Below are 18276 nucleotides of genomic sequence, written 5' to 3' on the forward strand. Positions count from 1 at the left end.
ATGCAACTGCAGGTGAGCCTGCACCGGTGGCCTCCGGCCCTTTCATCTATTCGCCCAAACCTGTGCCCAACGAGCACGACGAACAGAGAACGACGCCCTTCACGAACGCAAGAACAGGGAAAAGGGGCGACCTCAAAATCAGCAGAATCCAACTCAAATCAAAAGGATTCGCTCCCAAACTTTACACAGATCAAATTTGACTTGATACAAATCTATTCCCGAAAATTCATCGCCTGGGATTGACTCAAACTCCGGCAAAATCAGATCGTAGCAAGAACGAAAAATGGGGAAAAACTTAAGAACACGATGAACGAAAATCACAGCTTCAAATGAGGAATCCAGAGGACACGAGGAGGATTTGGGCCTTCTTTCCCACTCCAAATCACAGCATAGAACCACAAATTCTCAGATTTTTGACCTCTCTCAAGAAACACTAGAAAACCTAACCCTAGGGAGAAGGGGGGAATGAGAGTGGGAGAGAGGTGAAGGAGATGGGGGCTCCCTCATCCTATTTAACAGGGCTATTACACATTCCTAGTTTTGTCCTTGGATAGAAATGAGTTGAACCGCTAAGCCCAAGGGCGTTGTTGTCCAACCCGGTGTAATCTTGATCCGACGGCCACCGCGCCTTCTCACCGGTAGCTTCGCCTCGACGCGAACTCCCCGATGCCGCCATGTGCCGTCCGTCCCTCCTCGGAACCTCCCCGGGTTTTGAGGCCCAAACCCGTAAACCGTCCATCCGATGGTTTTGAGACCCAAACCATCAAACCGTCCGCGGGTAGCGTACTCCATACGCGTCCCCCGCCATCCGACGCGTGTCACCGCCGTCCTCGACCGGTCAGCCCGCCAAGTCCTCCTGAGCCTCGCTCGACTCACGCGTCTGCCGTCTTGACCCGGTCAACACCGTCACTCCATGTCTTCTTGCACTTGTCGATGTCCCAAGTGTCAGCCACCGTGGCTAGTCACCCGGCCTCTGGGTCCCTCGGTCCAAGCCTCACGTCCGTCCTTCACCGCTCCCGGTCTGTCGGCACGGCACGTCCTCCTTGACCTTCACCTCGCCGTCGACCACCGCATCCGAGCTCCACACCTACACAACACAAGCCAAAAGACATGTCGCAGACATAGCTTTTTCCATGGTAGGGTTAGTCACCACTCAACCTACTTCGTGGATCATATTGACAATCACTCATCACAAAACGAACACACAAGGGTACTTGTCAACCTTGTGTTCGCATATTGACTGTTGCAATGGCCTAGTCCTTTGTGAGTACAGTAGCAGCCATACTTGTCCTGATATTTTAAGCTTCATATTGTGTGTAACCCAGCAACACGGGAGTGGAGAATACTTCCTGATACTCAACGAAAGTCAGACAACTTCAGTTATACAACAATTTTGGGCTTTGATCCATCACGGTCACCACACTTTTGTGTCTTCAACTTTCATGAGGATGGTGACCCTGACAATTTTTATAATGGTACCAGGACAGTTGAGATGTTTTCATCTCGCGACTCCATGTGGCTAGTGTATCTGATTTGTGGGATCCAGAAAATTTTGAAATCTTTGTTTGTCGCAGACCACACGCGTTCCTTGATGGATTCTTGTGTGCCCATTCAAATCGTGATGTTTTGGTGTTAGAGGAACTGGTGGCAGAGAACATTGGACTTGTTATACTACCCTCTAATTGGACAATTAAGTTGCCACTTGCTTTAGCGGTTGCCTTGGTCAATCTTCAGGAATCTTACACTATGCAATGCCAGAGAAGGATGGTTGCACAGTTCTCATATGGAGTTATGCTTATGATAATCCTCTTGGCTGGACTGTTGAGCATAGGCTTAGTATGAGAGATGCATTTGGAAGGGATGACTTTGTTCACTATGAGGATCGTTGGTTTTGGACTTGTGATTATAGAATTGTTGCTTTTGACCTGGAAAGGGATGCTCTTTTCCTCATTGATGGAAAGACAAACAAGCTTCTTTCGTACAGTATTAGCACTGGGAAGATAGCTCTCACTGCTGGTATGTGTACTACGTTGCCTGCTACTCGAAGATGCCAGACCTATAATTACTAAAGGCACAACAAGAACGAGTGACTTCATTTCTAGCTGTGACTGTCATCGGCATGAACATTTGTTAAGCCCGTTGTTATTTTGAAAATGGGGAAGCTTCGTCTCTCTCTCTCTCTCTCTGTGTGTGTTGTATGTAGTTGCTATGGTATGTTACTGTACTAACCTGGGAGGCTATGTGACCTGAGAAAAAAAAAACTTATTCAGATTTCAGTTCATGGCCTTGTGTGCTGAAGTTCTTGGCATCAGAGAAATGGAATTGCAGAGTATGTTGGTTGCCTAATTCGCCACGGTGGCCGTCAATTGGCCAGGTGGAGGTACTACTTCTACAATGGGCTTCTATATAACATGATTTTTGCTGTGAAAACGATTATGCTCTGCCGGCCTGTCAGTAGGTTCTACTCATACTGGTCAACAGCGGGTCGATGCTGAAACACCTATGTCAGACAGTCACAACCTATTTCTCAGTTTTCCTCTGAACTTTGGGATTTCTTCTAGTCTGCAGCGATAAAAACAAGAAACGCCCCGTACAAAATACGGCAAAATATGCAAGTTCAATAACGATGTATTGCATAGCATGGTTTTTGTAAGAAGCGATCAATCTGCACAGATTTGACAAGAAATGTGCTGCAGGGCTGCAAACCCCTCCAGTTTTCATCAAAAAAATCTGCACAGGTTTGACTGTTTGGGTGATCTTTTTTATTTTTATTTTTTTTTCCCTTCTTAAGTTCTTATTACTCGGTGGGACCATAAAGCGACGTCCACTTTGCCCACCCTCTAGGCCGCTATGCCCTGTCAAGCGAGATGCCAGGTAGGACCCATTTTTTTCACCACTGCACCATCACGAGCTGACCGGAAACTGGCGGGCTCGTTGGTCGTCGTTGCCCGTTGTCCCGACCTGCTGGCCTCCACTCTCTTCATTTTTCTGCCGTGAACATTTTCCCACTAGCAATCAATTCCCACCCCACCCCGCACAAAGGCACAAAGCCAGCCAGCCAAAGTGCCAAACCCCCAAACCCCATTATATCTAGCACTGCGACTGCGAGCGAAACAATCGCTCAATTCTTCATCGTTTCCCTCATCTTGCCAGTTGCCACCAAATACGCGGCGGCCGCTGCCGCTGGCTCACCCCGCTGGTTCGGCCGCCCTCCCCTCCCTCTCAAGCTTGCAAGAAGGGTTCCTCCTGCCTGCATCTAGGCCAGGTAACTGATTCTACTTCCTTCAGTTCCTCCCTGTTTCCTGCTCTGTTTGGCCGGGCTCTGTGGCGCTGTTCTTGGATTTCAAGGCTTCCTGAAAGTTTCCTTTTTGCCTCCAAATTTGGCCGCGGGATCCCCAAATTTGGGTTATTTGTCTATATCATTCTTGCGGTGCCCGGTTGTTTAGTTCAGAATTTAGATTATTGTTCATACAGTCTCTGCTTAGCAAGGTATATGTTCTTACTAAGGCAAAACGAATTCTAATCCGCGGCCGATAGCGCTAGGCTTATGCACTTTGTATACCTTAACATCTTAATTTAGTTCTTTCTCTTTCCCTTATGTTATATAATTTTTTCCTGTTTGTAGAACCCCTAGTTTGTGTTATATTTCTTTTTGAGGTGTCAGACTTTACATATCCACCTTGCGTCAGTTCATCGCTGTCCATCTTATCGACGTTCACTAATCCTTTTCTCTCAAAGGAACTACTGAAGTTGGATTTCTTCTCTATTCTTATGGCAGGATCTGCATATGCCTTTTCAGTGAACCAAGACTGCAAGACTGCTCTCCCGACCACCCTGCAATTTGCCAGATTCTTTCTTGCCCAAAACCCCAAAGAGAAAGGACCAATGTTCTGCTAGCTGGAGATGTTCCTAGAGCCACCTATCTTATCTTATAGCTAAACTGTTGTAAAGAAAGAGAGCCTTGTGAGACACCAACAACCAAATGGCACACCCAACCTTGTCAGCTATCCTCAGATGCCTCACACTGCTATGCATCTTGGCACTTGCCATGGCGGCTGACAACAATACCATCGGCTCTGGCCAGATACGCTTGGATTGTGGAGCACCAAGCCCACCGAGCACAGATGCTGATGGCCGGAGTTGGGACAGCGACACCAATTCCAAGTTCGCGCCTTCACTGAAAGGAATTGCAGCCACTGCCTCATCTCAGGACCCTTCACTACCATCCCCTACGCCTTACATGACTGCTCGCATCTTCACCTCAAACTACACCTACTCCTTTCCTGTTAGTCCTGGCTGCATGTTCGTGCGTCTCTACTTCTATCCTACCAATTACTATGGCAATCATGCTGCTGCAGATGCTTACTTTGGTGTCACAGCCGGCAATCTGACCCTTTTATATGACTTCAATGCCTCCCAAACTGCTGCGGCAGTTAGTGTTGCCTTCTTTGTTCGTGAATACTTCATAAACGTTACTGAAGGCAGTCTAAACCTCACTTTCTCCCCATCCACACACCACAATGGCTCTCACGCATTCATCAACGGGATCGAAATCGTGCCCACACCTGACCTCTTCACAACACCAATACCAACACTAGCCAATGGGGGAAACCCGGATCCATTCCCTATTCTTTCTGGAACAGGGTTCCAAACAATGTACCGGCTTAATGTTGGAGGCCAGGCCATCCCACCACAAAAAGATGTTGACTTCTACCGTTCATGGGGAGATGACAGTGCTTACATATATGCTTCTGGTTATGGTGTGACTTTTGGGAAAGACAACAATCTTACAATCACGTATACACCCAGTGTACCAAACTATGCTGCACCAGTTAATGTCTATGCATCTGCTCGCTCTATGGGGCCAATTGCCCAGGTTAACCTGAACTACAATCTTACATGGATTTTTCCCGTTGATGCTGGGTTCTACTACCTCCTAAGGTTCCATTTCTGTGAGATCCAGTATCCGATAACAAAGGTGAATCAGAGGTCATTCTTCATCTACATCAACAACCAGACAGCACAACAGGAAATGGATGTCATCGCCTTTAGCGGAGGAATTGGCAAAACAGTGTACACAGACTATGTTACCATCACAACTGGTTCTGGTCAGACGGATTTATGGGTTGCCCTCCACCCAGATCTTACAACGAGACCTGAGTACTTCGATGCAATATTGAACGGTCTGGAGATCTTCAAGCTGCAGAATTATGGAAACAATAGTCTTAATGGGCTCAACCCTCCCCTTCCATCTTTTGAACCTAATAATGGGAAACCTAGTGGGAGAAACAAAGGTTCTGTTCCGGCAATCATTGGTGGAGCTGTTGGTGGTTTTGCTGCGCTACTCATTGCCTTTATTGGTGTGTGCATCATCTGCAGAAGAAAGAAGGTAGCAAAGGAATCTGGGAAACCCGATGATGGCCAGTGGACTCCTCTCACTGATTACAGCAAGTCACGGTCAAACACCTCAGGGAAGACAACAACTACAGGGAGCCGTACGTCAACATTGCCATCTGATCTTTGCCGCCACTTCTCATTTGGTGAAATCCAGGCAGCCACCAATAATTTTGATCAAACCTCGCTCCTCGGCAAAGGTGGTTTTGGAAATGTGTACCTTGGAGAGATAGATAGTGGCACAAGGGTGGCAATCAAGCGTGGTAACCCGACGTCTGAGCAGGGTGTCCACGAGTTCCAGACTGAGATTGAGATGTTGTCGAAGCTCCGTCACCGTCACCTTGTGTCGCTGATTGGTTATTGTGACGATATGAATGAGATGATTCTAGTGTATGACTACATGGCCAATGGGACTCTTAGGGAGCACTTGTACAACACCAAGAAGCCAGCACTCTCCTGGAAGAAGCGGCTTGAAATATGTATCGGTGCCGCTCGGGGATTGCATTACCTGCACACAGGTGCAAAGCATACCATCATACACAGAGATGTCAAGACCACCAATATTTTGTTGGATGACAAATTGGTTGCTAAGGTTTCTGACTTTGGGCTGTCGAAGACTGGTCCGAATGTCGATAACACTCATGTGAGCACTGTTGTGAAGGGAAGCTTTGGATACCTCGACCCTGAGTACTTCCGACGGCAGCAGCTCACTGAGAAATCTGATGTCTACTCATTTGGAGTCGTGCTGTTTGAGGTCCTCTGTGCACGCCCTGCCCTGAGCCCCTCGCTTCCAAAGGAGCAAGTGAGCCTTGCCGATTGGGCGCTGCACTGCCAGAAGAAAGGCATCCTTGGCCAGATCATCGACCCACATCTGCAAGGCAAAATCTCTCCCCAATGTTTCATGAAGTTCGCGGAGACCGCAGAGAAGTGCGTGGCTGATCACAGCATCGACAGACCATCTATGGCCGATGTCCTCTGGAACCTTGAATTTGCACTCCAGCTGCAGGAGAGCGCGGAGGACAGTAGCAGCATCACCGACGGGACATCTTCAAACACATCGCCACTTATCATCCCCAGGATTCACTCGGATGAACCACAGACAGACACAACCACCACCACATCATCGACTTTGAGCATGGCAGGACGGAGCCTCGCAAGTGTGGAGTCAGATGGGCTGACCCCAAGCTGTGTCTTCTCACAGCTGATGCATCCAGGTGGCAGATGAAAACTGAAAATAGAACTGCAGTTAATCTCTTCTGATTTGCTATATGTTTCTAGTCTCATGGTATATATATAACCAACTAGTATAGGTATCCTCTATATACATATACGTATGTATTGTGCCAGAGCTTGCAAAAAATCACGCTGTAATGACAAGGTACTTCCCTTTAAATGATCTTAAACATGTACCTGAGGTATGTTCTCACCTCAAGGCCGATTTGTAATATCTACATATGCAAGTAAGGTGTCAGTGTCACTCTTTGATTTCCTTGATAGTAATCTTCTTTACTCCTAAATGAATTGGGAGACAGAAGGTTCAAAATCGAAACCTGTATTTTCAGTTATACGTTCATGGACCTATATACTTTTTTTCTCACCAAGTTTGAGTCCATTGTTTGGCTATCAGACCATAGTAGTCATACATACTTACTGATTGATCTTTCGAAAAAATATATATACTTACTGATCGAGAGCCTACATTCTGATTCCTGCCCACCTTGACCTGTGAGGCATGGCCAGATGAAAGAATCACAACAATACATGACACTCAGACACTGCATACCATACATACTGCAATGTTTCACACGCCATCCCAATGATCACAAGGGGCATGCGCCAGTAAGCGCAAAAGTGATTATATATTGTTAGCGGGAATATCACAATTATAATGGGGTCCATGCATGCAGAATATGTTACCACACTGATGACACGGTCTTCAGTCAAACAAATTAAACCTACGTGCTCCTCCTTCCAAAATCCAGACAGCCCGCCATACCGGACGGCCTATCCGTTCCGGCACCATTCAGGAGCCGGCCAGTCAGTGTCTCCGCTGGACTCATCCGAATTCGTCAAAAAGGAATTCCAGCATACAGGCCCCACAATTGCTGAAAAGTCTAGGTCACCAGCCTACGCACAGTACTATGCAATTATTAATTAATTATACATGGTATAAAACAAAACATCAGTCTTCATTTTGATTCTTCTGAAAAGCTAGCTAGGTCGTCTGACGTGACCGGCTAACTGTCGATCGAGCCCGTGACACGCTCAAGGCTCCTCCCTGCTGGGGACGGCAATATGGTTACTGTCTCAACCTTAATTCAGTTGCCTCCACATCTAAATGCTTTTTGACATTTTCAATATTCAACAAAAGTCATACTCATACTCACAAAAAGCCAAAATATCCCGTAGCGACCAATCGGATTGCATGCAGCAGCCGGCAGCCGGCAGCCGCGCCCCGTGGCAATCCAAGCTTAGCAGCCAGGTTGTACTTATTCTTCGGCTCTTTGCCGGGGAAAGTAGAGAGAAGTATCGGCCCGGAAAAACCAATTGACAGATGTTAGCGAAAGCAAGCTGTTGTCACCATGACTAAGAATCTACCACTAGCTAACGTGCCAGCAGCTATGTCTCTATTCAGTTCAGGGATGCATTGCCCTGGAGGTCAAAGCACGCGAGGCAGGCTCCATTTGCACCGTACCAAGTCTAGTTCAGTTCATCAGGCATGCATTGCCCTGGAGGCCAAAGCAAGAGGCAGCAGCGAAATCTACAAACACGAGTCCAGTTGCATCATCGACGACGATTTTTTTTTTCAAAACAATATTATTTCAATAAAAAAAATTAAAAAATGGGCTTGTCGGCCATGCATGCGACGACAACGGAGCTGATAGCCATAAAGACTAGTCTTTTTTGAGGGTAATAGCCATAATACTAGTCGGCTAGCTCTCTCATAACCGATTAGCTCAACTTCTTGATCTTTTATTCTTCTTCTTGGAAAATAATGTACCAATCATATTTAATTGTTCATTTCTTAATAACATCAATAAAATGACACGTGGAATCCGATGGAGCATTGCCTTTCTTTCTGTCAGACACTGAAATTTTAGCTTGTGTGATTTATTTACAAATTAAAGACAATACTCAGCAGTATGTCTGAAAATTACATGACAAAATAGTACCTTTTGAATCCTAAATTAGAAGATCTTTTTCCGAAAAAAAGTTTTGGCATCACTATCAATATTGAGAAATAGCCAAATAGAACATGTCAATTCTAGTGGTAACCTGACAAATTTTATGACAACGGTCCTCTTCGCTTGTCTTATGAGCCGTACTATTTCAGCGAACGAACAATATTTTTCTTTCACAATAAATCAGCGAGCGGTGCTTTCAGCCATGACTTTTCAGCAAAGCGAACAAGGCCAATGACCTAGGGGAGAAAAAGATTTTGGCGCTTTATCCATCCCTCTTTATAGTGTCGTGGATCCTAAACTCAAAACAAAATATAAAATCCTTGGAAAGCGCTTTGAGATCGTCCGCCTTTACAACTTCAAGAATTGAGGGATACCATTTCATCTTTGTCAACTCTTTGAGTCTTTCATGGGACTAATAGCTGCGACATATCTTATTAAAGATCATATTAGTCCATAATTTGGATGTCATCAATACACCAAAACTCACATAGAGAGCAAATGCACTTTCAAACTTATAACATATAACGTATTTACAAAAGTTATTAAACGCAAAAGAACGAATAACTTATAGCATATAACTTATACCATAAAAGTTATAGCATATAACTTATACCAAATTATAACATATAACTTATAACATATAACTTATAACATACTCATAAAAGTTATTAAACGCAAATGAACGAATTAACTTATAACTTATACCTAAACTTTGAAACACAAAAGTTATGGAACACAACTTATGTTCAAAAAAGTTATCAAACATAACTAGTATACATAAAATAATTCTATACAACTTGTATACATAAGTTATTCAATACAACTTGCCAACGTTGCCCCAAAATTAAAAAGAAAAAAATAAATAAAAGATAAAACATATGAAAAATAAAAAGAATACCAAAAAATCACATAAAACAAAAACTAAATAGACTGCAGACTCGGTTGCAGAAAGCAACACAATAAGTGGGCCCCTTTGGAAGGTAGGATTGGTAAAGGAATTATGTAGGATTTGGATTTCTTTGGATTTTTTTATACACTTGCCTTTGGTTCACAGGAAATACAAATGAAATATTTCATAGGATTGGCTTCCTACGGTTCAGTTTGATAGGAAAGTAAACCAGAGCTCGTTCATACAAAGTTTCCTTACGCGAAACCAGACCACTCGCGCGCTCTTCCGGTCTGTTCGCGCAATTTTTTTCTGCCTTGCGATGCTTCTGGAGAGGACTTATCCTTCACTCCTTCACACGCACAAGTCAAACCAAAACAAGTACAGAGGGAGAGGGGGTCGCTGCCGTCCTCGCAGAGGGAGACGGGGTCGCCCACATCGCTAGCCAAGAGACGCCCTGCCGCCGACCGCATGACGTCCGCCCACTGGCTAGACGACGCGAGCCTCCTCAACGCCGGCAACCCTCCCTACGCCGGCCACACACGACGTTGGCTCCATCCCAGCGGCGGCACCCTCCCGAATCCACATCGTCAATCACGGATCCACACCTGCAAGTTATCTGTAAGCTTCTCGTGTATCTTCCGCACACTTTCTTTTTCCCATCTGAGCCAGGTGCACTTCTCTTTTTTTTTTCCAATCTAGAGAATGTATATTCTATCTTTGATTTGTGAAACGATGTCGTGCCGAGGTACTACTCAACTCATATGCTTGATGATGCTGACGATGACTGAGCATATTTGGGGAGGAGCTAGCTAGCTGTACGTCAAGAAGGTTTTGTTGCAATGCTTTGTAACTGAGCCGAGCAGATTTGGGGATGAACTAGTTCTTGATCTCTTCGGGATGCAAATGAGAAGGTTGTGTTTGCATGCTGCTGCATATATGTATAAGCACATGTAACGGCAAGTTTTCTGCCGTGAATGCAATGGCTAGCCAAAAAGCTTCTCAAACGTGTATAGTCTAGCTTCTCAAACGTGTTTAGAATTCCCGTGTTTTTCCAGTGGTGCTGCCAAAGTGCTCCTTATCTACTTTCCTGTGTTTTTGAAACCTATAGGATTGGAGGAACCTAGCACATCAATTCTTATGTTTTCCTATCCCTGCATGTTTCCTGTCCTGTTGTTCAAAGGAGGCCTATTAAGGGCACTCTCAATATACACTACCGGACTCCTTGAATTTGGCGAGTGCCCGAAACACTCGGCCAAACACATAAAACACTCGGCAAATAGTTCGCCGAGTGTAACACTCGGCGAACAGCACTCGCCAAAAACAGTGACGGCAAAGCCAACTTTGTCGAGTGTCTTTTATCGGGCACTCGGCAACAAAGTTGAAACCGAAAAAAACCCGAAAAAAGGAAATTTTTACCAAAAAAAAATGGAAATTTTTTTTATCGATGAAGGCCCCCACCGGCCAGCGCCCACCCATCTCCGACATTTTTCGCGTGAATTTCATGGCTACGCGGTCGACGCGATTCGAACCCGAGACCTCCCACTGTGCACGTACCTCCTCTACCACTACACCACACTCTCACTTGTGTCTGGATTCCGTTTTAGTTCCCAATATATTATACTAAACCGAGTGTAAATTGCATGTTTGAGGCCCTAAACGAATTCAAATAAAAAAGTTGTAACTACAAAGTTTCATAACTTTTCGAGATCTACACTTTTAGTTTAGGAAGTTTTTCCATCCGAGGTCGTTTACAAAATTTGAATTTTAAAATTTTGAAATTCAAACACAGTTTTGCATGACAAGATGTTTTCAAATCAAAAAGTTGTAAACTACAAAGTTTCATAACTTTTTGAGATCTACACTTTTAGTTTAGGAAGTTTTTCCATCCGAGGTCGTTTACAAAATTTGAATTTTAAAATTTTGAAATTCAAAATAGTTTTGCATGACAAGATGTTTTCAAATCAAAAAGTTGTCAACTACAATGTTTCATAACTTTTCGAGATCTACAGAGTTTATTTTGGTTGTTTTTTCATTCGAGGTCGTTTGAAAAGTTCGAATTTTAAAATTTTGAAATTCAAACGCTGTTTTGCATGACAAGATGTTTTCAAATCAAAAAGTTGCCAATTACAAAGTTTCATAACTTTTCGAGATCTACAAAGTTTATTTTTGTTGTTTGGTCATCTGTTCATCCGACATGGTCGTTCTAACATTGTTCACAAATCTTATATCTCTCTCTTGTAGTTTCATAAACTACAAGAGAGATATGTTAGATTTGTGAACAAATTTATTTTCACTTTGTCGTATGAAGAAAAGACCAAAACAAACATTGTACATCTTGATGAGTTATACAACTTTGTAGTTGAAAACTTTTTTATTTGAATTAATTTACTGCTTCAAAATGTGCTTTGAAATTTTCTTTGCCGAGTGTAAAAAAAATAACACTCGGCAAAGAAGCTCTTTGCCGAGTGTAAAAAAAACACTCGGCAAAGAAGCTCTTTGCCGAGTGTAAAAAAAAACACTCGGCAAATAGCCTCTTTGCCGAGTGTCAAAAAAAACACTCGGCAAAGGCGTCTTTGCCGAGTGCCCGAAAAACAACACTCGGCAAACCACTTGGCACTTGGCAAACAGCCGGTCTCCGGTAGTGATAGAAACCAGCATAGTTTCTATGAAAATTAATTGTACCGTTACCTAAGCGTTTTGTTGATGTAACAAGATAGTTATTGAAAAGAGAGAGTAAAAATCATAGAAACCATGTTTAAGTTAGAAACCATGTCTACATGAGAACCAAGACATGAAAGGATGTGATTGATAGGGAATTGAGAGAGAATGTATATGATCAGATAAAAAATTATTCTGTAGAAACTATACATTGAGACTATGGTTTTTTTACGTAGTGTCTATAGAATTAATAGATATACTAAATGTAGTTTGTAGCATTGGACTGCCCTATGGGGTATACGGACGCGCAGCTGAGGATCAGCCTATGGTCGGACGCGTGGCGCGGTCGGAGGTGTTCGCTCGTTTCCAACAAGTGAGCATTCATTCAATTGGAATTGGGGCGTGGACAGCCTCAGGCACGTGTGCCCTGTTCGTTTGGCTGATAAGTCATGGCTAAAAGTACTGTTAGCTGATTTATTGTGAGAGAAAAATACTGTTCGCTGACTAAAAAAATACGACTTATAAGCCAAGCGAGTAGGACAGTGACTCGCTGTCACTGTTCCACATGGTAGTGCATGCATCTGACCAAGCCTGTACCCCTGATGATGTCATGCTGACACAAATAAAAAACAAAATATTTTTTTAATGGCTATAACTTTTAAATGTTGTATTCGTTTTTAATTCCGTCTACACCAATGTGTTCTACGTGACGAGGCGAACAAAATTAGACCTCACTTACATATGTTTCAAAGAATTTTATTTTAGTAGCAATTTATGTGTAAATATGTGCTAGGAGATTTATCAAAAAAGTTGCTACCATGTAATATTAAAGTTGCTACTCCAAAAATACATTAAAGTTATTATACAATTAACTCAAATATGTTCCTCCTTTCTGCTTGAATTTACCGATAGCCACCCCAACTCCATCGATCCAAATCTGCTCCTCTCCGCCGATTTGCTCCATCCCCTGCGGATTGGCCGCTCCTCTCCGCACTAAAACACATGAATGCAAAAACTGAAAAACTAAACTAAAGTAACTGAAATTACAAACTAAAATTAAAAATAAATTTGCAAATTGAAATTACAAACTGAAATTGCTAGAAGATTTATGTGTAATACGTGCTAGGAGATTTATCAAAAGAGTTACTACCTTATAATACTAAAGTTGTCACTCAAAAATATGAGTTATCAAATATTATACACAAGCTGAGGGCAAAAAATATCAAAAGGAGTTAGTACTATGTAATACTAAAGTTGCTACTCCAAAATATACTGAAGTTGTTACATAGTATGCACAAGCTTAGGGGGGCAAAAAATATCAAAGGAGTTACTATCACATAATACCATAGTTGTACAACTGTTGGGACAAATTATTAAAGTAAGCATAGCATAAGCTGCCGACTGAGGGCCAAGTTATTATACAACTAGCTCAAATATGCTCCTCCTTTCCACTCGAATATGCAGGCAGCCACCCCCACTCCATTGATCCAAATCTGCTCCCCTCCGCCGATTTGCTCCTCCTCCTCATAGATTGGCCGCTCCTCTCCGCACTAAAACACATGAATGCAAAAACTGAAAAACTTAACTAAAATAACTGAAATTGCAAAACTGAAATTAAAAACTGAAATTACAAACTAAAATTGCTAGGAGATTTATATGTAATACGTGCTAGAAGATTTATCAATGAAGTTACTACCTTGTAATACTAAAGTTGCTACTCCAAAGATATACTAAAATTGCCACATAGTATACACAAGCTTGGGGCAAAAATATCAAGAGAAGTTACTACCATGTAATACTATAGTTGTACACCTGCAGGGGCAAATTATTAAAGTAAACATTGCATAAGATGCTAACAAGGGGGCAAGTTATTATACAACTAGCTCAAATCTGCTCCTCCTTTCCGCTCGAATCTGCTGGCAGCCACCCCCACTCCATCGATCCAAATCTACTGCTCATCTCCACCGATTTGCTCCTCCTCCCCGCAGATTGGTCGCTCGTCTCAGCACTAAATCACATGAATGCAAAACTAAAAAATCTAACTAAAATAACTCAAATTAAAAACTGAAATTGCAAAACTGAAATTAAAAACTAAAATTACTAAATGAAATTGCAAAATAAAATTACAAACTGACATTGCAAAACTGAAACTAAAAACTAAAATCACTAAATGAAAATGCAAACAGCTATTGTTAGCAACAGGTATTGTTTGCAACAGCTATTGCCGTGTTTGCAAACGGAAAGATGACTGAAATTGAACTGAGACTAAACTGAACTGAGAGCAACTAAAATAGATATAATGATATTAAAATTGAACAAAAATAAACTAAGACTGAAACAAAACTGAGAAAACTGAGACTGAAACAATATTCACTGCCGGAAACCGGCTCTTTGACGAGTGTTTTTATTTTTGCCGAGTGCATTCCCTCGAACACTCGGTAAACAAGCTATTTGCTGAGTGCTGCGAAAAAAACACTCGACAAAATATTTGCACTCAGTAAACAAAATCTTTGCCGAGTGCTGAAAAAAAAACACTCGGCAAAGAAGTAAGTTTGCCGAGTGTTTTTTTTGCACTCGGCAAAGAGTTTGTTTGCCGAGTGTTTTTTTTTTTTTGCACTCGGCAAATAAATAAGTTTTTCAAAGTACATCGGACCAAATTTAGAAAAACACGTTATGGAAAAGAAGAAAGAGGAGGGAAAAAAGGTTTGCCAAGTGCCCCCAATCTGGCACTCGGCAAACACCGCTTTGCCGAATGTCAGATCTAGGACACTCGGCAAAGCTCCTATACTATAACTCACGCACCCCGCCGCCGCCCCCATGCACAAACGCACCGCCACCGCCTCCCCTCCCTCCCTCTCCTGGCCCCTCCCTCCCAATCAGTGCGTGGAGGACCTGGGCGCGCCTTGCCGTGTGCGAGGCGCCTGCGCCGTGGTTCTCTGCGGGGAGTGGACGCGACTGGCACGCGGTGGTGGCTGGCGGCGGGCATCCGCCATGAATCTCCCCTCATCACGCCGCGGACGACGACGATGCCTGGCGCGGCCTAGGACGATGACCGCCTTCCCTTGTCCTCCGCGGAGGTGGATGGGCCCGCTGCTGCGGGAGAGGCCGGTGCCCATGGAGCAGCGAAGGGGGAGAGAGACGAGCCCGCGGCGTGAGCGAGGGCCGCCACCACCGCTGCGGCCAAGGGCAGCAGCTTGGGGGAGTTCTCCTCACCGGATCCTGGGGCGGGATCTATGCCGCCGCTGCTGGAGAAGGAGGCCGCGGCGTTGGGGCCCGATGTCACCAGAGGCGAGGACGGGGAGCTCCCCGGAGGCGCATCAATGCCGGATCTCGCAGGGGAGGCCATGGCGCCGGTGGTGGCTGCGGTGGCGGGTCCCGTCCTCGACGTCGTCGTTGGCGCGGAGGGGGGCCGCGAGGACCTTCCGCATGTAGGGCGGCAGCATGCGGGCCCCTACGGTGAGCTCCCCTGCCCTCTCTCCATCTTCTTACCCCTTTTGCGTTGGCGTGGTGGTGGCCACGGGCGTGGTGGCGGGGGACGTGGTGGCGGCGGGCGACGTGGTGTTGGCGGCCTGGTGGCGCAGGTTTTTTTTATATTTTTTGGAAATTCTTTGTCGAGTGTCGGTTTAGCACTCGACAAAGTGTTTGTCGAGTGCTCGACAAAAAACACTCGGCAAAGACAGCTTTGCCGAGTCTTTGTTCGTCGAGTGCCGTTTGCCGAGTGAACACTCGGCAGAGCCTTTGCCGAGTGTTTTTTGGGCTTCGCCATGTGCCCTGGACACACGGCAAAGCTACTGATTCCGGTAGTGATTGAAAATTGCAAAACTGAAATTAAAAAGTGAAATTACTAAATGAAAATGCAAACTGAAATTGATAAAAAAAAAAGAATGCAATACTGAAAAAAAAGAATGAGATACTGAATGTTAAATATTGAAGAAAACTGAAGGCTACAGAGATAGAAAAGCAATTCAACCAACATGTTGCTCAAGCTGAAAACTTAAATTTCAGACTTCCAAGTTTCAACCACTCAAGTGAGCTGGAATCCCTGCCAGACTCCAAATACTGAAATAGAAAACAGAAACTAAAACTAAAATTGACAACATAGCTACCGGACTGTAAAAACTAAAATAGCAAAAAGAAACTAAAAATGAAAATGACAACATAGCTACTAAAAAATGAAACTGAAATTGACAAGCAAATATAAACTAAAACTAAAATTGATAACATAGCTACCAGACTCTAAAAGCTGAAATAGCAATTACTTCTTAAAGAAATAGCACAAATTAAAGTCTCACTGTGCTACTGCCATAAGCGAAATGCACTGAAGCAAAAATACTCTGAACTATTTGAAAAATAGTGACTACAACTGGTACTCTGTTCTTATCAACACACATGCATGCAAACTGCTACAACCAATATAGCTTAGGCAAGTGAAATCAACTGATAAATAAATAAAATTACTTGCAACCTAAAAAGATGACCAAAATTCGTGCAAATGACAAAGTTCAGAACCTAAGCTAACTGCATCTGCTTGCTGCCACCACCGAACAAAGGAGGAACAAGTTGAGTGGCTCAACTACTTACCACTTAACTGCTAACTTTGATATATGTTATGCACAAAACTATATCTTTCTCAGCAAACATACTACGATTTTCACAAATCCCAAAACAAATTAAGTTCATTAAACTTAGCACTAAAACATGTTCAAATTAGTAAATGACTTTATAATCAGTAAATAGGTATCCAGTAAGATGAAAGATGATATGCAGGGAGAAGTAGATCAAAACAACATGACAATATGTTTTGCCAAAGACATTTTTAGTATGCTGGGAATGTCACTAAAACTGAAAACACAACTGCGGTGAATGGATGAGATATTTAAAACGTCAGTAAATAGATAGTACATGATCGCTTTTCTTTTTATATGAGGAAATCTACGTTATGAACTGAATGTAGGCATTCATTGCAGAGGCTCTTGATTCGTGAAGATTGAGCTTTACATTTTAGATAGAGCAAGGAGATGTTGAGCTGAACACAAATTAAGCAATGAGATCTTGAGCTAAGGCAATGCACGAAACATAAATCCATAGTTTCTACAAAATAATTTAAACAGGTTCATTTAGCCATGGTACAACTTTCACATAGAAATGAAATGATCGAACATTGACATAAAATAGCAGCATGAGTAGAAATCTCACTAAGATTCATAGATGAAACTAAAACTCGTACTTATGTGTGTGGTGGCAATGCACTTTCCATGAATACAACACCTACTCAGTGACAAATGCTGCAAATCAAGAGTTATAAAGGCATAAAGCAAAACAAATAGGCTGGAACACATGGAATCCACCTTTGATGCAGGCATCAAACAGTATAACTTGGATAAATCATACATCAATCTTGAATCAATGTTTCCAAGAAAGAATTGAAGATGCAGGTAGGTGTGAGTCGCCCTCTACCGTTAAAGAATGGAAGCCCGCTGCTGGTAGAACATGGTGTGGAAGCGGAGGGAGGGGTCGACGATTTGAAGACGAGGAGCACACCCAGGCACCGCAACCGGCCAAAGCAAGCAAGCACGCCGGGCTCCTGCTCACCCTAGGTGTGTGCGCCGCCGCGATTAAGGGCGCGGATGTGGCACCGCTCGACGGAGAGCCACGCGGCCTCAGCCGCGCGTGCACTCCGGCGATGGGAGCCGCACCGGCGCCAACTACTATGCCTTGCCGTGTGCCTGACCGGAGTCGCCGCAAGCTGCGCCGCCCTCATCACGCACGGACTCGTCACTGCGCTGCCAAAACGAAACGAAAGGGGGAAGATGCTTGGCTGTAAGGAAAGGTCGCAGCGTTGGATGGGGGAGGGGGGGTTCTGCTGGGCCGGCCCGTCGCGGCAAGAGTCGGTCGCTGTAATAGGAGCGCAACTGGTCGCTTAATTGACTTTGCGAATACAGAAGGGGCGCATAGAGAGAAGATCATTACAATCAAACAAATAAGCAAAACTAGGTTTAAAAAAAAACAAATAAGCAAAACTATTTACAAAAATCATTTAGGGTAAAATTACCAAAATCCTCTAATTAAAAAGTTAACCATGCCATTTGCGTGGTCAACCTAGCTTGCTAGTTCATTCATACAGTTGAAGCAAAGGCTTGTTGTTGCATA

General features: G+C 43.7%; 1 protein-coding gene and 1 pseudogene across 1 annotated transcript; both read left to right on the top strand.

Moving 5' to 3' along the window:
* Positions 1–3897, top strand: LOC136532469 (uncharacterized; annotated as a pseudogene).
* On the top strand, positions 3050–6888 carry LOC136532468 (receptor-like protein kinase FERONIA). The gene is made up of 2 exons (XM_066525062.1): positions 3050–3265; positions 3779–6888. The coding sequence occupies exon 2, from the start codon at positions 3983–3985 to the stop codon at positions 6617–6619; it is 2637 nt and encodes an 878-aa protein (XP_066381159.1). The 5' UTR covers positions 3050–3265; positions 3779–3982; the 3' UTR covers positions 6620–6888.
* Positions 6889–18276: the final 11388 nt, after the last annotated feature.

Source organism: Miscanthus floridulus, unplaced genomic scaffold (assembly GCF_019320115.1).
Source record: "Miscanthus floridulus cultivar M001 unplaced genomic scaffold, ASM1932011v1 fs_630_1_2, whole genome shotgun sequence".
In the NCBI taxonomy this organism is placed as follows: Eukaryota; Viridiplantae; Streptophyta; class Magnoliopsida; order Poales; family Poaceae; genus Miscanthus; species Miscanthus floridulus.

Excerpts from the sequence above, each read along its gene's own strand:
- LOC136532468 (XM_066525062.1), top strand. The coding sequence starts at position 3,983 with ATGGCACACCCAACCTTGTCAGCTATCCTCAGATGCCTCACACTGCTA.